This window comes from Amblyraja radiata, chromosome 31, assembly GCF_010909765.2.
Source record: "Amblyraja radiata isolate CabotCenter1 chromosome 31, sAmbRad1.1.pri, whole genome shotgun sequence".
In the NCBI taxonomy this organism is placed as follows: domain Eukaryota; kingdom Metazoa; phylum Chordata; class Chondrichthyes; order Rajiformes; family Rajidae; genus Amblyraja; species Amblyraja radiata.
Genome location: NC_045986.1, coordinates 28,699,910 through 28,724,470, shown reverse-complemented (window position 1 = coordinate 28,724,470; position 24,561 = coordinate 28,699,910). Strand labels below are relative to the sequence as shown.

At 50.2% G+C, this 24,561-nt stretch overlaps 1 protein-coding gene across 1 annotated transcript in view; it reads right to left on the bottom strand.

Annotated features, from left to right (window-relative positions):
* The window catches only part of LOC116990312, a 58,253-nt gene extending 34,026 nt beyond the window's left edge, over positions 1-24,227 (bottom strand). The window contains exons 1-2 of the mRNA XM_033047820.1: positions 23,788-24,227; positions 710-1,309 (exon numbers count right to left, since the gene is read on the bottom strand). Of these exons, the coding sequence (XP_032903711.1) occupies positions 710-1,309; positions 23,788-23,842 (655 nt within the window). The 5' untranslated portion in view covers positions 23,843-24,227. The remainder of the gene's footprint in view (positions 1-709; positions 1,310-23,787) is intronic.
* Between the last annotated feature and the right edge of the window lie 334 nt (positions 24,228-24,561).

Sequence of the window (24,561 nt, the reverse complement as noted above, 5' to 3'; positions counted from 1 at the left end):
AGCAGACCATTCGGCCCAACTCATCCAGAAGACCCAAAATAAACATCTAAGCTCGTCTTATTTGCCTGCATTTTGGCCCATATTCTTCAAACCCTTTTATTAATGCCCCTGTCCCACTTATAGGAAACCTGAACGGAAACCTCTGGAGACTTTGCGCCCCACCCAAGGTTTCCGTGCGGTTCCCGGAGGTTGCAGGTGGTTGCCGGAGGTTGCAGGTAGTGGAAGCAGGTAGGGAGACTGACAAAAACCTCCGGGAATTGTCCCAAGTGTGTGTAGGATAGTGTTAGTGTGCGCGGCGATCGCTGGTCGGGCCGAAGGGCCTGTTTCTGTGCTGTATCTGGAAACTAGACCAATCTAAGCTAAGTAACAGGTAGACAAAAAATGCTGGAGAAACTCAGCGGGTGAGTTCCTCCAGCATTTTTTGAGGGTGTGGAACGAAGGAATTGGTGACGTTTCGGGTCCAGACCCTCCTGGGAAGAAATAGGTGACGTCTTGGGTCGATACTCTCTTTGGAAGGAATAGGTGACGTTTCGGGTCGAGACCCAAAGGGTCTCGACCCGAAACGTCACCTATTCCTTCGCTCCATAGATGCTGCCTCACCCTCCGAGTTTCTCCAGCATTTTTGTCCACCTTCGACTGTTCCAGCATCTGCAGTTCTTTCTTACACACTCAGTAACAAGAAGGCGGAGTAAGATGTGGGGGCATTTACTTGCGGTTTTCTCCGGGTCCGAGCTCTGCGATGGTCTCCGGTGCCGTGCGCCCAAATCGTCCCTCTCGGCCTCGACCTGCAGCGTGTTGAGCGAGAAGTCGCTCTTGGAGGCGGCGCCGAAGCTGGTGCCCGCGGGGAAGCGCTGGTGCGGCCAGCTGTCAGCCTTGCCCACGATCTGGCGGCCAGACAGGGCCGGAGTGACCAACGCTGCCTCCTGGCCCGTGTCGCCCAGCATCCACCTCTCCGTTGCCCCCGGCCCCCCCCCGAGCGGTTCGTCGTCGACCGGGGGAGGCTCGCCGATGGCGATGGGCAGAGCCGACTGTCTCTTGAGGTCCGCCTTGGGCCTCAGGATCTGCTGCCTGCAGAGGCAGGCGTTGGGGTTCCTCTGGGCCCTTGGTTCCTGCTCGCCTTTCTCTCCCGTTTCCTCGCCGCTCGGCACGTCCAGGCTGTTTCTCCGTTTGCCGTTCAGCGCTGGCTCGCCCGCGGCGTTGAACGAGACGCTCTCCCCTTGGCACGTGGTCATGTGGTTCTTCAGGCAGGGTCTATCCATCAGCTCGCCCTTGACAGCCTCCATCTCCCCGCCATTGGAAATGTGCATCTCTGTGGGACGGCAAAGGGAAAGCACGTTCAGGGCCAACGCCGAGTCTGGCGCATGTCACGAAACATAGAAACATAGAAACATAGAAAATAGGTGCAGGAGTAGGCCATTCGGCCCTTCGAGCCTGCACCGCCATTCAATATGATCATCCAACTCAGTATCCCATCCCTGCCTTCTCTCCATACCCCCTGATCCCTTTAGCCACAAGGGCCACATCTAACTCCCTCTTAAACATAGCCAATGAACTGTGGCCTCAACTATTTTCTGTGGCAGAGAATTCCACAGATTCACCACTCTCTCCGTGTGAAAAAAAAATTCTCTGAGGATCCTTCAGTCCTTCAACTCTAGAGCTTGTGAAAGCATCCTGTCCGGCAACATCTCGATCTGGTTTGGGAACAGCTCTGCCCAGGACAGGAAGGCCCTGCAGATAGTAGTGTGTTCGGCCAAACGCACTATAGGGACTACACTCGCCCCCCTGCAGGACCTATACACCAGGAGGTGCAGATCCAGAGCCAGCAACATTATGGGGGACCCCTACCCCCCCCAGCAATGGACTGTTCCAGTTCTAGCTGCTACGGTCAGGCAAACGCCTCCACTGTCACGCTGTGAAAACAGAGAGGGTGAGACGGAGTTTCTTCCCACAGGCCGTCAGGACCGTAAACTCTGATCTCACCAGGGACTCATTTACTGTTGTGTCAATTTTTTAATATGTAAATACTGGTTCTGTTCTTTTCTTGTGTTGTGTTGTGTTGTGTTGTGTTGTGTTGTACAATCCTGCTGGCATTGCCACTTTCATTTCACTGTACAACTTGTATGCACATATGACAAATAAAGTTGAAGGTAGACAAAAATGGTGGAGAAACTCAGCGGGAGCAGCAGCATCTATGGAGCGAAGGAAATAGGTCACGTTTCGGGCCGAAACCCAAAGGAAATAGGTAACGTTTCGGGCCGAAACTCAGAAGAGTTTCGGCCCGAAACGTTGCCTATTTCCTTCGCTCCATAGATGCTGCTGCATCCGCTGAGTTTCTCCAGCATTTTTGTGTGCCTTCGATTTTCCAGCATCTGCAGTTCCTTCTTGAACAAATAAAGTTGACTTGACTTGACTCTCTGGGTGAAAAAGTTCTTCCTCATCTCAGTCCTAAATGACCGACCCCTTATTCATAAACTGTCCTCGTCTTTCCCCCAACATACGGAACATTTGTTCCTGCATCTACCCTGTCCCAATCCCTTCACAAGTGTATATGTTTCTATTAGATCAACCTCTCATCCTTCTAAATTCCAGCGAATACAAGCCCATTCTTTCCTCATAGGTCAGTCCCGCCATCCCGGGAACGAACCCACGCTGAACTCCCTCAATAGCAAGAATGTCCTTCCTCAAACCAGGAGACCAAAATTGCGCACAGTACTCCAGCACTCACTGCGTGGTTTCCATCCACCGGCGAGCGGGCTTGTCACAGCGGGTCACACGGCCGCGAGTTGCCGCTTGTCCCGGGCGTGGCGCGGTGCAGCGCTCCAGGCCAACGGCTCTGCTCCACAAAGCCAGCTCCTCGCCTTGTTTACAACTTCGCCAGCCTGCATTTGCCAGGATTTTTGGCAGTAAATCCTCAGGTGCTTCGTCACAGTTTAAAGAACAGCGCGTGTGCAAGAAACATAGAAAATAGGTGCAGGAGGAGAGGCCATTCGGCCCTTCGAGCCTGCACCGCCATTCAATGTGATCATGGCTGATCATCCAACTCAGTATCCTGTACCTGCCTTCTCTCCATACCCCCTGATCCCTTTAGCCGCAAGGGCCACATCTAACTCCCTCTTAAATATAGCCAACGAACTGTGGCCTCAACTACCTTCTGTGGCAGAGAATTCCATAGATTCACCACTCTCTGTGAAAAATGATTTCCTCATCTCGGTCCTAAAATATTTCCCCCTTATCCTTAAACTGTGACCCCTTGTTCTGGACTTCCCCAACATCGGGAACAATCTTCCTGCATCTAGCCTGTCCAACCCCTTAAGAATTTTGTACGTTTCTATAAGATCCCCCCTCAATCTTCTAAATTCTAGCGAGTACAAACCGAGTCTATCCAATCTTTCTTCATATGAAAGTCCTGACATCCCAGCAATCAGTCTGGTGAACCTTCTCTGTACTCCCTCTATGGCAAGAATGTCCTTCCTCAGATTAGGAGACCAAAACTGTACGCAATACTCCAGGTGTGGTCTGACCAAGACCCTGTACAACTGCAGTAGAACCTCCCTGCTCCTATACTCAAATCCTTTTGCTATGAATGCTAACATACCATTCGCCTTCTTCACTGCCTGCTGTGCCTGATCCATATCCTTCCATTCCCTGCATATCCATGGGCCTGTCAAAGAGAGACAAAAATGCTGGAGAAACTCAAACTGGTGTTTCTCCAGCATTTTTGTCTACCTTCGATTTTCCAGCATCTGCAGTTCCTTCTTAAACACGGCCTATCAAAGAGTCTCTTAAACGCCACGATCGCATCTGCCTCCACCACCACCACACCTGGCAGCGCGTTCCAGGCACCCACCACCCCTCTGTGTAAAACAAAAACTTGCCTAATAAATCTCCTTTAAACTTTTCCCCTGTCACTTGAAAGCCACGACCTCTAGACACAGAATGTTGGAGTAACTCAGCGGGACAGGCAGCACCTCTGGAGAGAAGGAATCAGTCTGAAGAAGGGCCTCGACCCCAAACGTCGCCCATTCCTTCTCTCCAGAGATGCTGCCTGTCCCGCTGAGTTACTCCAGCATTTTGTGTCTGCCTTCGGAAAGATACAGAGGGCAGCGTGTAGTTCTTGGCATCGTAGCGCGGTGACCTAATGACGGGTCCGGTGAAGGCAAAGGTCACTTTTTGTCTCCAATTACATGGTTACCCTAGTAGGAGGAATCGACTCTTGATCAGAGACTGTGGCCCCGGGAACTCGGAGGCTTTGGAGATGCAGCGTGGAAACAGGCCCTTCGGCCCACCGAGTCCGTGCCGGCCAGAAATCACCCCGTACACCAACACGAGGAGCAACGTTACAACTTACCGAAGCCAATTAGCCGACAAACCCGCACACCTTTGGAATGTGGGAGGAAACCGGAGCACCAGGAGGAAACCCACGCGGGCCACAGGAAGAACTCCGTACAGACAGCACCCATGGTCAGAATCGATCCTGGGCTTCTGGAGCTGTGAGGCAGCAACTCTACTGCGATGTCACTCACCGATGCCAATTCTAAGAAGTCTGGATCTTGTTCACTTTGTTTGGGTAACCTCCTGTGGACATGCATTGGCACCTTGATATACCACTTCCTCGTCTGTGTAATTGCATCCGCACGCAAGCTTAGACATGCAATCTTTTATTTTGCACAGAGATCATTTAATGGTATATTAATTCTTCTGCCTCCCCCCCTCCCAATGGAAGCTCCAACGTGGAGACCACGAGGGGGAGCTCCGCGCTGAGACCACAGGGGGAGCTCCGCGCAGAGGCCACTGGGGGAGCTCCGCGCAGAGACCACGAGGGAACTCCGCACAGAGCCCATGGGGGAGCTCCGCACAGAGGCCACGGGGGAGCTCCGGGCTGAGACCACGGGGGGAGCTCCGCGCTGAGACCACGTGGGGAGCTCCGCGCTGAGACCACGGGGGGAGCTCCGCGCAAAGACCACGGGGGAGCTCCGCGCAGAGACCACGGGGGGAGCTCTGCGCAGAGCCCACGGGGGGAGCTCCGCGCTGAGACCACGAGGGAGCTCCGCGCAGAGGCCACGGGGTAGCTCCTCGCTGAGACCAGGGGGGAACTCCGCGCAGAGACCACGGGGGAGCTCCGCGCAGAGACCACGGGGGGAGCTCCGCGCAGAGACCACGGGGGGGAGCTCCGCGCTGAGACCACGGGGGGGAGCTCCGCGCAGAGCCCACGGGGGGGGGAGCTCCGCGCAGAGACATGGTTGTCTCCCTATATGGAGGACTCCAGTGCGTGACTTTGTTTAACGTGGGGAGACTGGTGCACAGACAGCCACCACACGGTCCTTGACAGATCTGGGTCAGGATCCAGTGTCATGGAGTCCAAGACGACCGGAGACCCTTTTCTGCTGCAGCCTTCATCCGCCTTCCCAGCCGTTGTGACGCTCCACTAAGGTCAGCCATCGTCCTCCGCCTGTTCCACCGTTGAGGTCTTGGTTGGATTGGCTCTTTGTCAGAGTCCTCCCCCTCGACCTTACCGCAATGGGTGGCCCTACCAGGAGCATCGCTCCAGACGGCATCGCTCTCTGAATCTCAGGACCACACAAGCTTCTCCACCACGACAAGGTGACAATCCACGGAGAGCAAGGCCTGACAATTAACCCAGATGTCTTTGAGAGGCTGATGAATAGCTGTTGAATAATCCAATACAGACCAAGAGGTTTTTCTCTGAGATATTCAAGTCTGTGAGTTTCAGTGTCACAACGCACAGGTTCTTACCATTGAGCAGTCAGTAACTCTGATATCAGTGCCTTCAGCCACAATGCTGCTGGTCTGTGAAGTGTCTCGATATTCTCCGCCAGTTCTTGGCCCAGAGCCACAACCTGCACACGTCCCAACAACTTTCATTCCACTGCTAATAACAAAGTGATCGGTGTGGTTATCCACCCAGAGAAGCGGAGGAAAATGATGCATAATATCCTCAGTTAGTCAATCCCCACAGGGTGGCGCAGCGGGTAGAGTCACTGCCTCACAGCGCCAGGGACCCGGGTTCTATCCCAACTACGGCTGCTGTCTATACGGAGTTTGCACGTTCTCCACGTGACCTGCGTGGGGTTTTCTCCGAGATCTTCGGTTTCCTCCCACACTCCAAAGACGCGCAGGCTTGTAGGTTGATTGGCTTGGTGTAAATGTAAATTGTCCCCAGTGTGTGTAGGATGGTGTTGATGTGCGGGGATCGCTGGTCGGCATGGACTCGGTGGGCCGAAGGGCCTGTTTCCGCACTGTATCTCTAAACTCAACTAAACTAAACTAAGCTCCCTATGTCAAGGAATATGTCAAAGACTCAAAACCGTGAAGAGGGAGAAAAGAGAAACTCCACCTCTCCTCAGTCTTTAAAAGTGTTCCTGAATCTCCCTTGCTCTCAGCATTGACCATGTCCAAGCCCTGCAGAATATTGTACATTTCAATAAGATTACCTCTCATCCATCTAAACTCCAATGAGTGAGGCCTGAAATTGTGTAGGAAGGAACTGCAGATGCTGGTTTACACTGAAGACAGACACAAAGTGCTGGAGTAACTCAGCGGGTCAGGCAGCATCTCTGGAGGAAAGGAACAGGGTCTCGACCCGAAACGTCACCTATTCCTTTTCTCCAGAGATGCTGCCTGACCCGCTGAGTTACCCCTGACATTGCTTAGCGTGATTAACCCTTTCCCTCTAGGACCACTCATCCTAGTGAACCTTGCCCGAAACGTACATTCGCTTCCTACCTTCAATGCACAAGTCACAAGGGTCTCGCCTTTTATATTCATTGTTTACACCAGTGATGGACACAAAATGCTGGAGTAACTCAGCGGGACAGGCAGCATCTCTGGAGAGAAGGAATGGGTGATGTTCTGGATTGAGATCCTTCTTCAGACTCTGCAGAACCAGCAGGGATCCCGGTTGCCAACCTGAAAATGACCTACTCATCAATACTCTTTGCTCCCCCTTTTGGGGGGAGTCCAGAACCAGTTCCCCGTGACCTGCGCAGTTTTTTCGCCAGAATCTCCAGTTTCCTCCCACACTCCAAAGACGTGCAGGTTTGTAGGTTAATTGGCTTGGTAAAATTGTAAATTGTCCCTAGTGTGTGTAAGATAGTGTAAGTGTAAGGAGATTTTAGAAGGATGAGAGGGTATCTCATTGAAACATATAAGATTGTTAAGGGCTTGGACACGCTAGAGGCAGGAAACATGTTCCCGATGTTGGGGGAGTCCAGAACCAGAGGCCACACAGTTTAAGAATAAGGAGTAAGCCATTTAGAACGGAGACGAGGAAACACTTTTTCTCACAGAGAGTGGTGAGTCTGTGGAATTCTCTGCCTCAGAGGGCGGTGGAGGCAGGTTCTCTGGATACTTTCAAGAGAGAGCTAGATAGGGCTCTTAAAGATAGCGGAGTCAGGAGATGTGGGGAGAAGGCAGGAATGGGGTACTGATTGGGGATGATCAGCCATGATCACATTGAATGGTGGTGCTGGCTCGAAGGGCCGAATGGCCTACTCCTGCACCTATTGTCTAATGCCTGCTAAACAATGCAAAGAGCTCTTGTGAATTAAACTTGCGAAACGTCCTTTAAAAATTCAAACACAGCTGTCGAATAATTCTCTTTTATCCACTCCAGTCAATATCTCCTCAGGACGTTCTCTTCAATTTGTCCAACACAATTTCACTTTAATGAAGACACGATGTCACTCGTTTGTTTATGGTTTTTCAAATATGCTGCTATAATGTTTTAAGAATTGATTTCAACAATTGTTTGATTTGTTTGAACAGTCTAAAGGAGGGTCTCGGCCCGAAACGTTACCCATCATCTCTGGAGAAAAGTTACTCCAGCATTTTGTGTCTACCTTCGATTCAAACCAGTATCTGCAGTTCTTTCTTACACATTTTAACCTACAAACATAAGGAGTAAGCCATTTAGAACGGAGACGAGGAAACACTTTTTCTCAGAGAGAGTGGTGAGTCTGTGGAATTCTCTGCCTCAGAGGGCGGTGGAGGCAGGTTCTCTGGATACTTTCAAGAGAGAGCTAGATAGGGCTCTTAAAGATAGCGGAGTCAGGGGATATGGGGAGAAGGCAGGAACGGGGTACTGATTGGAGATGATCAGCCATGATCACATTGAATGGCGGTGCTGGCTCGAAGGGCCGAATGGCCTACTCCACCAATTTTCTATGTTTCTATGTTTCTGTTGGCAATAGACAATAGGTGCAGGAGTAGGCCATTCGGCCCTTCAAGCCAGCACCGCCATTCAATATGATCATGGCTGATCATCCAACTCAGTATCCTGTACCTGCCTTCTCTCCATACCGCCTGATCCCTTTAGCCACAAGGGCCACATCTAACTCCCTCTTAAATATAGCCAATAAACTGGCCTCAACTACCTTCTGTGGCAGAGAATTCCAGAGATTCACCACTCTCTGTGTGAAAAATGTTTTTCTCATCTCGGTCCTAAAAGATTTCCCCCTTATCCTTAAACTGTGACCCCTTGTTCTGGTACTGGCTCGAAGGGCCAAATGGCCTGCTCCTGCACCTATTGTCTATTATCTATTGTCTAAACCTGTACGTCTTTGGAGTGCGGGAGGAAACCGGAGAAAACCCACGCAGGTCACGGGGAGAACGTACAAACTCCGTACAGGCGGTGCCCATAGCCAGGGTCAAACCCGGGTCTCTGGCGCCGTGAGGCAGCTACTCTACCGCTGCGCCACCGTGCCGCCCGTTTATAAGGACCTGGTGTATCACCGAGCAGGGACACAGGCTCGGCACAACTAGTAGCAGTTCATATTGAAATCTAAAATCTCAAAAAGAAATTTAACTCGGGGAGATAAAAACAAGTCCTAGTAAACACGAAATAAATTCAAAAGGCCGTGCATCTAAATATCAAACATCAACCAGGAAAACTAACAGATGACGGGGTGGAAGATAATGAGTCACATTGGTGACACGCAGGTGAATTACGGGAAACGGGACAATTAAAGCCATTCTGGCATCAATTGCGACATGTAGGGAAGGTTTCAGCTGTAAAAAGGTTAAAAGGGATAGGAGTAGAATTGGGCCATTCGGCCCATCAAGTCCACACCGCCATTTAATCATGGCTGATCTATCTGTCCCTCCTAACCCCATTCTCCTGCCTTCTCCCCCATAACCCCCGACACCCGGAATGGCGGGGAGGTTCAAGGAAGATCGGCAGACAAAAGGAGGTGGTTCAAAATCTAACTGTGGACAGAGTGGATGTGGAGAGGATGTTTCTGCTAGTGGGAGAGTCTTGGACCAGAGGTCTCTAGGAAGGAGATGAGGAGGACTTTCTTTAGTCAGAGGGTGGTGAATCTGTAGAATTCATTGCCACAAGCAGGCTGTGGAGGCCAAGTCAATGGATATTTTTAAGGTGGAGATTGATGGATTCTTGATTAGTACGGGTGTAAGGGGTTATGGGGAGAAGGCAGGAGAATGGGCTTGAGAGGGAAAGATAGATCAGCCATGATTGAATGGCGGAGTAGACTTGATGGGCCGAATGGCCTAATTCTGCTCCTACCACCTATGACCTTATGAACGCATCTGAAAATAAGCATGTGGAGAAATAGCAAAACAGAAAAATAAAGCATCCTGCATTTCAAACTCTGACTCAATGCTTTAACATAGTTTGGGTCATTTTATTATCTGACGTGCAAGAAAAAGTTTTGCAACCTCATAATAAAGTGGACTCCAGTGAATTGAAAGGCTCCTGTACAACCGGCTATCTGTGCAAATGAATGCTTCTGGCTGCCTGATCATTGCAGCCCCATCCTGTACCTCAGGGCTTCTCAAAGCGTTTTACAGCTAATACAAGCGCTCACTCTCATAATGTCGGGAAAAAGAGGAATCTAGGTTTAGAGGGATGTGGGCCAGTGGGACTAGTGTAGCTGGGACATGTTGGCCGGTGTGGGCAAGTTGGGCCGAAGGGCCTGTTTCCACAATGTGTCACTCTATGAATCTAAGAGTTCATTTCCTCTCAGAAAATTCCAACAAATAGTAATATGATCGTACTTTTTATCTAATGATATTTCCCAAGATTGGGGATGATCAGCCATTAACTCCCATTCCATCGACACAACCAGGTTTGATGGAGTGTTAGAGCATTTCCCCAAATAATGTGACTTAGTGGTGACTACAATCTTTGGCTCATTGTATGTTATATACAAAATAAAATGTAGTCTTCACTGAGCAGCTTCTGCGGCACGGTGGTGCAGCGGTAGAGTTGCTGCCTTACACCGCCAAGACGCGCGTCCAATCCTGACTACGAGTGCTTGACTGTGCGGAGTTTGTACGTTCTCCCCGTGACCTGCGTAGTTTTTCACCAGAATCTCCAGTTTCCTCCCACACTCCAAAGACGTGCAGGTTTGTAGATTAATTGGCTTGGTAAAAATGTAAATTGTCCCTAGTGTGTGTAAGGTAGTGTAAGTGTGAGGAGATTTTAGAAGGATGAGAGGGTATCTCATTGAAACATATAAGATTGTTAAGGACTTGGACACGCTAGAGGCAGGAAACATGTTCCCGATGTTGGGGGAGTCCAGAACCAGGGGCCACACACAGTTTAAGAATAAGGGGTAAGCCATTTAGAACGGAGACGAGGAAACACTTTTTCTCAGAGAGTTGTGAGTCTGTGGAATTCTCTGCCTCAGAGGGCGGTGGAGGCCGGTTCTCTGGATAGTTTCAAGAGAGAGCTAGATAGGGCTCTTAAAAATAGCGGAGTCAGGGGATATGGGGAGAAGGCAGGAACGGGTTACTGATTGGGGATGATCAGCCATGATCACATTGAATGGCGGTGCTGGCTCGAAGGACCAAATGGCCTACTCCTGCACCTATTGTCTATTATCTATCGCTGGTCGGTGGGCCGAAGGGCCTGTTTCCGCGCTGTACCTCTAAACTAAACTAAACTAAAGTAGGGATAGACTAAATATCTCTAATCCACTAACCTGTCAACGAGTCCTGCTAGCTTCACTGTTTGGATCCCCCCGTTATCACCTCCTCCACAGCCAACAATGGATCATTGTGGGCTCTTCTGATGTGTTCCGTACCTTTTCATACCTAGTTTCCCTCTCGCCTAACTCTCAGTCTGAAGCAGGTTCTCGACCTGAAACTTCACCTATCCCTGTTCACCGGAGACGCTGCCCATACCTGCCCAAGTTACTCCAGCACGATCGCTGGTCAACACGGGCTAGATGGGTGAAGGGCCTGTTTCCACGCTGTATCTCGGAAGCGTAAAGTCGAAAGCCTTTCCGAAAGCTCTAACGAGCAACAACAACATTCACTCCTTCATTTATCATCTTGTGAAAGCCTTCAAAGCATAAGCTCGGGCGGGTAGCTATGATCTCATCGTTACACCTCCATCTTGCCTCCTTCTGATCTGCAGGCCGAGCGGTGAGTCAGGCCCAGGAAAACTAACTCAACTCTGGTAACTTTCCACTGCAACATCTCAGGCACAATACTGTGAATCAGAAGTGCCATTGGCATATTTCCCAATTAAATTGGGCAATTTAGGGGAATCATAACTACCTTGTCATCAGTATATTGTCACGTGTGCAGTGAAAAGCTTTTTGTTTTCACGTGCTATCCAGTCAGTGGAGAGACTATACATTCTTACAATCAAATAAAGTCATTCAATGAACATAGAAACATGAAAACGTTGAAAATAGGTGCAGGAGGAGGCCATTCGGCCCTTCGAGCCAGCACCGCCATTCATTGTGATCATGGCTGATCATCCCCTATCAATAACCCGTGCCTGCCTTCTCCCCATATCCCTTGATTCCACTAGCACCTAGAGCTCTATCTAACTCTCTCTTAAATCCATCCAGTGATTTGGCCTCCACTGCCCTCTGTGGCAGGGAATTCCACAACTTCGCAACTCTCTGGGAGAATTTTTTCTCCCTCACCTCAGTCTTAAATGACCTCCCCTTTATTCTAAGACTGTGGCCCCTGGTTCTGGACTCCCCCAAAATCGGGAACATGTTTCTTGCATCTAGCGTGTCCTATCCCGTAATTATTTTATATGTTTTGTATAAGATGCCCTCTCATCCTTCTAAATTCCAGTGAATACAAGCCCGGTTGCTCCATTCTTTCATCATACGACAGTCCCGCCATCCCGGGAATTAACCTCGTGAACCTACGCTGGGCTCCCTCAATAGCAAGAATGTCCTTCCTCAAATTGGGAGACCAAAACTGCGCACAATACGCCAGGTGTGGTCTCACCGGGGCCCTGTACAACTGCAGAAGGACCTCCTTGCTCCTGTACTCAACTCCTCTCGTTATGAAGGCCAACGCGCCATTAGCTTCCTTCACTGCCTGCTGTACCTGCATGCTTACTTTCAGTGACTGATGAACAAGGACCCCCAGATCTCATTGTACTTCCCCTTTTCCTAACCTGACACCAATCAGATAATAATCTGCCTTCCTGTTCTTGCCACCAAAGTGGATAACCTCACATTTATCATGAATGGTCTTTCCACTGACTGGAGAGCATGCAACACAAAAGCTTTTGACTGGACCTCGGTACACGTGACAATAAGCTAAACTCAACTATTCTATCTGAAGATGTTCTTGTTAATCTCAGATATCTACGTTACTCGAAATATCTTTCAACAATATCCTTGCCCCACAGCACATCATTTCCCACTGTCACTGACACGTTTTATTTGGATCACTTTATTATTCCAGGTATCTCCCCAAACTTGCACTCACAACCACCTCTAGTTTTAATCTCTCACCACTTTTATTTACACTAGTTGCACAAGTTCACAAATAAATCTTTTCACTTTGTCTAGACATGAAACATAGACATTTAAGCACCTCCCTTTAGTCTTAAACAGGCTGTTAGACAATAGACAATAGGTGCAGGAGTAGGCCATTCGGTCCTTCGAGCCCGCACCGCCATTCAATGTGATCATGGCTGATCATCCCCAATCAGTACCCCGTTCCTGCCTTCTCCGCTAATTTTAAGAGCCCTATCTACCTCTCTCTTGAAAGCATCCAGAGAACCGGCCTCCACCACCCTCTGAGGCAGAGAATTCCACAGACTCACCACTCTCTGTGAGAAAAAGTGTTTCCTCGTCTCCGTTCTAAATGGCTTACTCCTTATTCTTAAACTGTGTGGCCTCTGGTTCTGGACTCCCCCAACATCGGGAACATGTTTCCTGCCTCTAGCGTGTCCAAGCCCTTAACAATCTTATATGTTTCAATGAGATGCCCTCTCATCCTTCTAAACTCTGTTGAGAGCAAGGACGACTTGCTTCCTTTGAGTTGAGTTTATTACCACATCCCAAAGATGGTGCGGGTTTATAAATTAATTGCCCCTGGTGTGTAGGGAGTGGATACGAATGTGGAATAACATAGAACTAGTGTGAATGGGTGATCGATGGTCGGTGTAGGATTCGTGTAGGCCACAGGGACAATTTCCATGCTATATCTCTAAAACTAAAAAAAAATCCAAAGTCCACATATTAAATTAAAATGGATCAGCTGGAATGGATTGAGTTGAGTTCAGTTTATTGTCACGTGTACTGAGGTACAGTGAACAGCTTTGTTTGCGGGCTGGCCAGTCAGCGGAAAGCCAATACGTGATTACAATCGAGCCGTTCGCAGTGTACAGATACATGATAAATGGAATCATGTGAATGAAGATTAGTGCAAGATAAAGCCAGCAGAGTCCGATCAAAGATAGTCCAGGGGTCCTTGGGTGACCGATGAGGCCAATGTGGGAATTTCCAAATCTTTCAGAAGTGGACAAAGACACAAAGTGTTGGAGTAACTCAGCGGCTCAGGCAGCATCTCTGGAGGTAAAGGGTGGCGGGCTGGTGGATGGGTAGTTTGTGAGGCCATGTGCTCCTACTGCAGTTTATGCCGGGCGTTTGCAAGCTCCTGATCCACGGCTTCATGGTCCTCAATACCCTGGCGTGTGGTCTTGGGCTAGGAACTCCCACCGGTCACTGAGATCCAATGGTCACTGAGTTATTCCAGCACTTTGTGTTTTGTGCAGATGTATGGTAGTCTGTTTTGCTTGTCACAGGCAAAGTCATCCCATCCCATCAATATACCTTCCTATTCCTTTCTCCCTTCTGTAGTTCACACGGTTACTCTTAAATGCACGGTGGCGCCACGGTAGAGCTGCTGCCTCACGGCGCCAGAGACCCGGGTTCGATCCTGACCGCGGGTGCTGCCTGTACGGAGTTTGCACGTTCTCCCCGTGATCACGTGGGGTTTTCTCCGGGTGCTCCAGGAGTTTGCTCCCACTTTTCCAAAGGCGTGCAGGTTTGACGGTTAATTGGCTTCTGTAAATCGTCCCTAGTGTGTGTTGGACGTGGAACTGGGGAAACGTACAACCAGCGTGCGGGCGATCGATCGCTGGTCGCTGCGGAGTCGCTGGGCTGTTTCCACACTGCTTCTCCAAACTCAACTAATGACCAAAGCACATTCCACAATTTAACCATTGCTTGGGCGAAAATGCTTCTCCTGAATTCTCGATAGAATTTATCAGTTATTATCTTATAATTATGGCTCCCGGTTCTGACATTCCACTGCAAGTGGAAACATCTAACCTATCTATCTAATCCCTTCAGAATATTTTAACCTTCTTTGAACACGGTCCCCAGAAGCCCTTGTTCAATCTTTCTCCGAGAAACATAGAAAAATAGGTGCAGGGGTAGGCCATTCAGCCCTTCGAGCCAGCACCGCCATTCAATATGATCATGGCTGATCATCTAAAAGCAGTACCCCATTCCTGATTTCTCCCCACATCCCTTGATTCCTTTAGCCCTAAGAGCTAAATCTAAGCCCTGTCCCACTGTACGAGTTCATTCCAAGAGTTCTCCCGAGTTTGCCCTGATTCGAACTCGGAGATTTACGGTAATGGCCGCTCGTCGGTACTCGGGGCTCTCGTGGACATTTTTCAACATGTTGAAAAATCTGCACGAGTCTTACCTGCCATTAGCGAGTCTTCCCGAGTACCTGCCGTTAGCGTTACGAGCCGCTAAGAGACGCCCCCGAGCTCCGACGTACCCGCTACGTTCATTCTCCGTGCTTACCACGAGTTTGATTTTATTTTAAACTTGGGAGAGTTCTTGAAAGAACTCGTACAGTGGGACAGGGCCATTACTCTCTCTTGAAAACATCCAGTGATTTGGCCTCCACTGCCTTCTGTGGCAGAGATTTCCAGATTCACAACTCTCTGGGTGAAGAAGTTTATCCTCAAGTCTCGCTGGTCTCCCTCAGCTCATCTCATTATCGTTAATCTTTTTGACCTTTTTCACCAGGGCTTCATTTCCATAATGTGCAGGAACTCCCTGTGTGGTTATGAATACATTTAACATGATCTGCATTGATTTATAGAGAATATTTCTGGAGAGAAAGTTTACGAGGATCTTGCCAGGGGCCTGAACTATAGGGAGCGGTTGACAAAAATGCTGGAGAAACTCAGCGGGTGAGGCAGCATCTATGAAGCGAAGGAATAGGTAACATTTCGGGTCGAGACTCTTCCATTGGGAACGGTTGAGCAGGCTAGGTCTTTATTCCTTAGATCGCAAAAGGTTAAAGAGTGATCTTATCTTATAGATCTTGCAGAGGCATATACGGTCACAAGGGGCATTGATAGGGTGAATGCAGAGTCTTTTACTGAGGATAAGGGAATCAAGGACCAGAGGACATTTCTTTAAGGTGGGACGGGGAGAGATTCAATAGGAACCTGTGGGGTAACTTTTACACACAGAGGGTGGTGGGTGTATGGAATGGCCTGCCAGAGGGTGTAGTTGAGGCTGGGACATTTACATTTAAAAGGCACTTGGACAGATACATGATGGGAGAGGCCTACAAGGATATTGGCCAAATGCGGGTAAATGGGACTAGCTGAGAGAGGACATCTTGGTCATCGTGGACGCGTTGGGCCGAAGGGCCTGTTTCCCTGCTGTACCTGGGCTGTGTATCTCAGTATCCCGGCCCCTCACAAATAGGGAAGTCCCTCGGCAGGGACAGGTTGGGCTGACGGGGCATGTTTGCGTGCGGTTTGACTGTATGACTCCACACAAGGGATAGGAGTAGAATTAGGCCATTCGGCCCATCGAGTCCACTCCGCCATTCAATCACGGCTGATCTATCTCCCCCTCCTAACCCCATTCTCCTGCCTTCTCCCCGTAACCCCTGACACCCGCACTAATCAAGAATCTATCAATCTGCATTTGAAAAATATCCATTGACTTGGCCTCCACAGCCGTCTGTGGCAATGAATTCCACAGATTCACCACCCTCTGATTAAAGAAATTTCATCTACTTCTCATCTCCTTCCGAAAAGCATGTCCTTTAATTCTGAAGCTGTGCCCTCTAGTCCTAGACTCTCCCACTAGTGGAAACGGACTGTTTATTCGTAGAATTCATAGTTTATTCATAGCAACACACAGTTTGGGCCCACGGAGACCATGTTGGCCATTACTCACCAATTTAAGTTACTCCTGCCTTCATCTATTCTATTCTCCCTACACTCTCACGAATTAATTCTTCCACTTACAGTACCTATACACAAGCTAATTGAGTGACCGATCAACATGTCATTGTGATGTGGGAAGAAAGTGGAGCAGAGAGGAGTAAACACACGTGGACGCAGCCCAGACCGTCGCACAAACCAACCTCCCTTCCACTGACTCCATCTACACCTCACGCTGCCTCGGCAAGGCCAGCAGCATCATCAAGGACCAGTCTCACCCCCGGCCACTCCCTCTTCTCCCCTCTCCCATCGGGCAAGAGGTACAGAAGTGTATGAAAACAAACGCTCACATCTCCAGATTCAGGGACAGTTTTGTCCCAGCTGTTATCAGGCAACTGAACCATCCCACCACAACTAGAGAGCGGTCCTGAACTACTATCTACCTCATCGGGGACCATCGGACTATCCTTGATCGGACTTGACTGGCTTTACCTTGCACGAAACGTTATTCCCTTATCATGTATCTGTGAGCTGTGGACAGCTTGATTGTAATCTTGTATCTTTCCACTGGCTGGTTAGTGCGCAACAAAAGCTTTTCACTGTACCTCGGTACACGTGACAATAAACTGAACAGGGGAGCCGAGATCAGGATTGAACCGGGGACTCGAGCGTTTGTTAGGCAGCAGCTATATTAGCTGTGTTTCCATTCACACGTTTGGCCGATTAACTGTGGACAATTTATCTTCAAACTCTGCCTGTTCTGAAATCTCGATCGCAACTTGCATTTCTCCGCAGGATATCCTGTACTGATCACTGTGGGGCTGTTGGCTGATTACGTCCATCATGGCTTGTCCACCAGCTGGCATGAGAACACATCGTAGCTCGGTGGCGCAGCAGGTAGTGCCGCTGCTTCACAGCGACAGAGACCCGGGTTATAGACAATAGACAACAGGTGCAGGAGTCGGCCATTCGGCCCTTCGAGCCAGCACCGCCATTCAATGTGATCATGGCTGATCATCCCCAATCAGTACCCCGTTCCTGCCTTCTCCCCATATCCCCTGACTCCGCTATTTTTAAGAGCCCTATCTAACTCTCTCTTGAAAGCATCCAGAGAACCGGCCTCCACCGCCCTCTGAGGCAGAGAATTCCACAGACTCACAACTCTCTGTGAGAAAAATTGTTTCCTCGTCTCCGTTCTAAATGGCTTACTCCTTATTCTTAAACTGTGTGTGGCCCCTGGTTCTGGACTCCCCCCAACATCGGGAACATGTTTCCTGCCTCTAGCGTGTCCAAGCCCTTTAACAATCTTATATGTTTCAATGAGATACCCTCTCATCCTTCTAAACTCCAGAGTGTACAAGCCCATCCGCTCCATTCTCTCAGCATACGACAGTCCCGCCATCCTGGGAATTAACCTTGTAGGGTTGAACCTTGAACCCGGGTTCAATCCAGTGTCTGCGTGGAGTTTGCACGTTCTCCCTGTGACCACGTGGGTTTCCTCCAGGTACTCCGGTTCCCCCCCCCCCCCTCCTCCCCCCCACATCCCAAAGACGTGCGGGTTTGTAGGTTAATTGGCCCTTTGTAAATTGCCCCCTGGTGTGTTGGGCGTGGATAAGAAAGTGGGATAGCATAGAACCAGTGTGAGCGGGTGCAGGTAGGAACTGCAGATGCTGGTTTAAACCGAAGATGGATACAGAAAGCTGGAGTAACTCAGCGGGACAGGCAGCATCTCTGGAGAGAAGGAATGGGTGATGTTTCGGGTCCAGACCCTTCTAGTGTGAGCGGGTGATCGATGGTCGGCATGGGCTCGTCGATCTCTACAAAGCTGAGGCCACGCGCCAACTCGTCGGCTGTCCGCCCCGAACGGCAATCCTACTAACAACACCCTACACACACTGGGGCTAATTTACATTTACACCAAGCCAATTCACCTGCAAACCTGCACGTCTTTGGAGTGTGGGAGGAAATTGAAGAGCTCGGAGGAAACCCACGCGGGTCACGGGGAGAACGTGCAAACTCCGTACAGACAAGCGCCCGCAGTCGGGATCGAACCTTACCCGTAAGATTAACGCCCGTACTGGATCTCGGAGCAATTCCACCAGTCCTATCCCCAGTCCATTCTCCACGATCCCACCAACCGACCCTCTTGATTCTCACCTACACCTGGGCTCACGTTGTCGCCCAAAGAGTCGTACCTTTTTCTGGTAGCCACTGGATTTTCAACACGTTGAAAATTTTCGGCCACCTGCTGCGACTATAAAAAACCCAGCTAATCACATTTGTCTTAGAGGTGTCTGACATCTGTGGAATTCGCTGCCACAGAAGGTAGTTGAGGCCAGTTCATTGGGAGGGAGTTAGATGTGGCCCTTGTGGCTAAAGGGATCAGGGGGTATGGAGAGAAGGCAGGTACAGGATACTGAGTTGGTTGATCAGCCATGATCATATTGAATGGCGGTGCAGGCTCGAAGGGCCGAATGGCCTCTACTCCTGCACCTATTGTCTATGTTTCTGTAAGAAATAGAACAGAAGTAGGCCGTTCAGCCCATCGAGCCCGTCCCAACATTCAATAAAATGTTATGTAAGAATATGATGTCTGAAGAAGGGTCTCGACCTGATAACGTCACCCATTCCTTCTCTCCGGAGACGCTGCCTGTCCCGCTGAGTTACTCCAGCTTTTTGTTTCTATCTTCAATGAAATATTATGCTTTCCCCTCGGCATCAGTTGCACAAAATTGCCCAGAAAATAGACACAAAATGCTGGAGTAACTCAGCGGGTCGGGCAGCATCTATGGAGCGAAGGAAATAGGCAACGTTTCGGGCCAAAACCCTTCTTCAGACTCAAAAAAAAAGTGGCCCGGGAAATGCCAGGAATGCACAGAAAAGCCATTCGGCATCTGTGGGACGTTAGCCGAAACATGACCCGTGCTTCTCTCTTTCCACAGATGCGGGCCGCACCGCAGGGGGTTTTCCACCAATTCTCGCTTTTATCTCCATTGTCGTCCACGCTTCCATCTACCGACGAAGGAAAGGCGCAAAACGGCCCTTGACAACCCTCGGTAGCTGCCGCGAGTGTTGGAACGGATAGATGTAAGGAGAATCGAGAGGGAAAACAAATCAAATATAATGTCGCCTTGTTTTATAAACGACCATTAAGCAGCAAGGGAGACAGAAATGCTGGAGAAACTCGGCGGGTGAGGCAGCATCTGTGGAGCGAAGGAATAGGTGACGTTTCGGGTCGAGACCCTTTGGGTCTCGACCCGAAACGTTACCTATTCCTTCCAAGGAGGGTCTGGACCTGGAAAGTCACCTATTCCTTCGCTCCATAGACGCTGCCTCACCCTCCGGGTTTCTCCAGCATTTTTGTCCACCTTCGATTTTTCCAGCATCTGCAGTTCCTTCTTAAACATAAAGCTGCGAGGGGCTTTGAGGGTAGCTCAGAATAAGCCTGGCCTTGCTCTGAACATTGTGGCCTTAAGGAACCCCATCAGAAAACAGCATGAATAGAATTAAAGTCACATTTCTTTAAGTTCGGCCCATCGATTCCACTCCGCCATTCAACCATGACTGACCTATCTCTCTCTCCTAACCCCATTCTCCTGCCTTCTCCCCATAACCCCTGACACCCGTACTAATCAAGAATCTGTCTATCTGTCTGTCTTAAAAATACCCATTTGTTATTTTCAGAGACACAGCGAGGAAACAGGCCCTTCGGCCCACCGAGTTCGTACCGACCAGCGATCCCCGGCACACTAACACTATCCTACACGCACCTGGGACAATTTTCACATTTATGCCAAGCCAATTCACCGACAAAGCTGCGCGTCTTTGGAGTGAAAGGAACGTCCCTCAACTCTGACCTCTGGTCCTAGACTCTCCCATTATTGGAAAATTCCTCTCCACCTCCACTCAGTCCAGGTCTTTAAAACAATCACTTTGAGACTTGTGAGTTTTCGCTATTGGATTTCAGAGAATAAGGGGTCGGCCATTTAGAAGGGAGACGAGGAAAAACCTTTTCACCCGGAGAGTTGTGAATCTGTTGAATTCTCTGCCTCAGAGGGCAGTGGAGGCTAATTCTCTGGATGCTTTCATGAGAGAGTTAGAGAGAGCTCTTAAAGATAGCGGAGTCAGGGGATATGGGGAGGAAGGCAGGAACGGGGTACTGATTGGGGATGATCAGCCATGATCACAATGAATGACGGTGCTAGCTCGAAGGGCCGAATGGCCTACTCCTGCACCTATTGTCTATTGACCCCTTTCATTTCCTCATAGCCGGCAGGTGACGTAGGAAGGTCAAGCTAGATATGTCCTGACTTGGTGCTGATAGGGCCACAATAGAATTCCTATTATTTCTCAGTGATATCTCAGACATGGCAAGCTATTGAATGAATATACATGGAAGGGTGAGTCAGAGTGTCTGAGTCCATTGGGAGGGGTTAAGGCGGCAAAGATTAGCGAACACTCTAAACATAGTGAACCAAAGGTCTCACAAAGCAACTCCTTATGGATCAAAGAGCGACACAAAGTGCTGGCGTAACTCAGCGGGTCAGGCAGCATCGCTGGAGAACATGGATCCGCTGTTACAGGTGTCAACTTCTCTACATCGGTGAGACCAAGCGCAGGCTTGGCGATCGCTTCGCCCAACACCCCCGCTCAGTTCGCAATAACCAACCTGATCTCCCGGTGGCTCAGCACTTCAACTCCCCCTCCCATTCCCAATCCGACATTTCTGTCCTGGGCCTCCTCCGTGGCCAGAGTGAGTCCCACCGCAAATTGGAGGAGCAGCACCTCATATTCCGCTTGGGCAGTTTACACCCCAGCGGTATGAACATTGACTTCTCCAATTTCAGGTAGTCCTTGCTTTCTCCCTCCTTCCCCTCCCCTTCCCAGCTCCCCCACAGCCCACTGTCTCCGCCTCTTCCTTTCTTCTTCCCCCCGCCCCCCCGACATCAGTCTGAAGAAGGGTCTCGACCCGAAACGTCACCTATTCCTTCTCTCCATAGACGCTGCCTCACCCGCTGAGTTTCTCCAGCATTTTGTGTCCACCTTTTGTTTACATCCGTGTTCACTCCTTTGGGGCAGAAATTGCAGAGAATTGTGGACGTAGCCCAGAGACCAACCTCCCTCCCACTGACTCCATGTATACCTCTGGCTGCCTCGGCAAGGCCAGCAGCATAATCGAGGACCAGTCGCACCCTGGCCTAGTCATACACCATCTTGGGGTGTCGATTCACTGTAGGTTTAAGATGAAGGGGGGAAAGATTTTATCGGAACCTGAGAGGTCATCTTTTCCCGCAGTGTACGGAACGAGCTGCCAGAGGGGGTAGTTGAGGCAGGGACTATCGCAAGGCTTTTGAGAAGCAATTAGACAGGTACATGGGTAGGACAGGTTTGGAGGGATATGGGCCAAACACAGGCAGGTGGGGATGCTGCCTGTGTAGATGGCCGGTGTGGGCAAGTTGGGCCGAAGGGCCTGTTTCCACGCTGTGACTCCAGCTAGTAAACAAAATGCCTCACCTGAGGCAGGTAACTCGTTCAGACAGGTGGATCCGAGCAGGAATGGGAACAGATATTTCTCAGCGCTCAGCTCCCACAAGCCAAGGGGTATTACATACCTCCATCGCTACCTGTGTTTACCTGGTCAGGTGTGACAGGGATGCTGGTAATAACAACACAGCATCACTGGCTGCACCAGCAGGTCGCCCCACCGTGACACAACTCAGGCTGTCCAGCCCCGCATACGTCATCCTTGTCCTTTATACAGCAATGAGCAAACCCTCTGATTCAGACTGGAGCACCCATTACACAGAGGAGACACTTCCTGTCAAACCCCCATCCTAAACACAAATCTTGTCTTTAGACAGACACAAAGTGCCGGAGTAACTCAGCGGGTCAGGCGACATCTCTGACGTTTCAGACTGAGAGCCTTCTTCAGTCCGAAGGATCTGCCTGATTCACTGAGTTACTCCAGCATTTTGTATCTGTCTTTGGTATAAACTAAACTAAACAAGCTCTGTACATTGGGACACAACATGTGTCTCAGACTGGAGAGTTTAGTCTTATTGTCACATGTAACGAGGTACAGTGAAAAGCTGCTGTTGGTACTGGTTTGCTCTACAAATAGACACAAAATCCTGGAGGAACTGAGTGGGTCAGGCAGCATTCTTCAGTCTGAAGAAGGGTCTTGATCTGATACGCCACCTATTCCTTCTCTCCAGAGATGCTGCCTGTCCCGCTGAGTTACTCCAGCCCTAGTTAGCAATGATCCATTCTCCATGTTCCTTGATCCACATCCCCTTTGATGTCTTGTTTTCACACCTCGCCCTCCCTTATCTCTGTGTCTCCCTCTCCCCTGACTCTCAGTCTGAAGAAGGGTCTCGACCCGAAACGTCACCCATTCCTTCTCTCCAGAGATGCTGCCTGTCCCGCTGAGTTACTCCAGCATTGTGTGTCTGTGTGTCTGTCTCTGTGTGTGTGTGTGTGTGTGTGTGTGTGTGTGTGTGTGTGTGTGTGTGTGTGTGTGTGTGTGTGTGTGTGTGTGCGTGTGTGTGTGTCTGTGTCTCTCTCTGTCTGTGTGTGTGTCTGTGTGTCCGTCTGTGTGTGTGTGTGTGTGTGTGTGTCTCTCTGTCTGTGTGTGTGTGTGTGTGTGTGTGTGTGTGTGTGTGTGTGTGTGTGTGTGTGTGTGTGTGTGTGTGTCTGTGTGTGTGTGTGTGTGTGTGTGTGTGTGTGTCTCTGTGTGTGTGTGTGTGTGTGTGTGTGTGTGTGTGTGTGTGTGTGTGTGTGTGTGTGTGTGTGTGTCTGTGTCTCTCTCTGTCTGTGTGTGTGTCTGTGTGTCCGTCTGTGTGTGTGTGTGTGTGTCTCTGTGTGTGTGTGTGTGTGTGTGTGTGTGTGTGTGTGTGTGTGTGTGTGTGTGTCTCTGTCTCTGTCTCTGTGTGTGTGTGTGTGTGTGTGTGTGTGTGTGTGTGTGTGTGTGTGTGTCTGTGTGTGTGTGTGTGTGTGTCTGTGTGTGTGTGTGTGTGTGTGTGTGTGTGTGTGTGTGTGTGTGTGTGTCTCTGTGTGTGTGTGTGTGTGTGTGGTGTGTGTGGTCTCTCTGTGTGTGTGTGTGTGTGTGTGTGTGTGTGTGTGTGTGTGTGTGTGTGTGTGTGTGTGTGTGTGTGTCTGTGTGTGTGTGTGTGTGTGTGTGTGTGTGTGTGTGTGTGTGTGTGTGTGTGTGTATGTGTGTGTGTGTGTGTGTGTGTGTGTGTGTGTGTGTGTGTGTGTGTGTGTGTGTGTGTGTGTGTGTCTGTCCGCTGGGGCGTGAGCAGCCCAAGATAAACAGGCGTCTGTAGAAACGGATTTACCTCTGAGTCGCTGCCGTTTCCTGCCTTGTCTGGACCTCCTGTGCTCCAAGTCCATCGCATCAGCGGTGCCCGGGGTCGCTCAGACCAAGTTGCTGCTTGTACATGGGCTGCCCTGTCCCACACTCACACACACACACACCCACAGTCCCAGGAGCGGTGAGTGAGTGAGAGGGAGGCGACACTAGATGGGTTGCCGGCCAAAACAAACACCCTGACATTCCTTGTGGACAGAACCTCACACGGATCTGGTGAGTTGTGGGTCGCTGCGAGGGGGAACCTCTCCTCTCCTCCCCTGTGTCCACGGCTGTCCCACAAGCAGCCAGGCAGGCAGGCATGTGCTGTCAGTCAGCCCTTCCTCGCTCGGCGCAGGGCGAGGGTGCTGTACTGACATGCCCCTGTATACACCCACTAAAGGTGTTTCAAACTAGTTCTACTGGTGTGCAGCAGTCTAGGCAGAGAGGGGGAGAGGGAGGGAGGGAGGGAGGGAGAGAGAGAGGGAGAGAGAAAGAGGTTTAGAGAGAGAACAAGTTTAGGGAGGGAGAGAGAGGAGGGAGGGAGAGGAAGAGAGAGAGAGGGGAGGGAGTTTATAGAGAGATGGAGGGTGAGAGAGAGGGAGGGAGAGAGGGAGGGAGGGAGGGAGAGAGGGAGGGAGGGAGAAGGAGAGAGGGAGAGAGGGAGGGAGGAGGAGGGAGAGAGGGAGGGAGGGAGGGAGAGAGGTTTAGAGAGAGAACAAGTTTAGGGAGAGAAAGAGGGGGAGGGAGAAAGGGGGAGAGG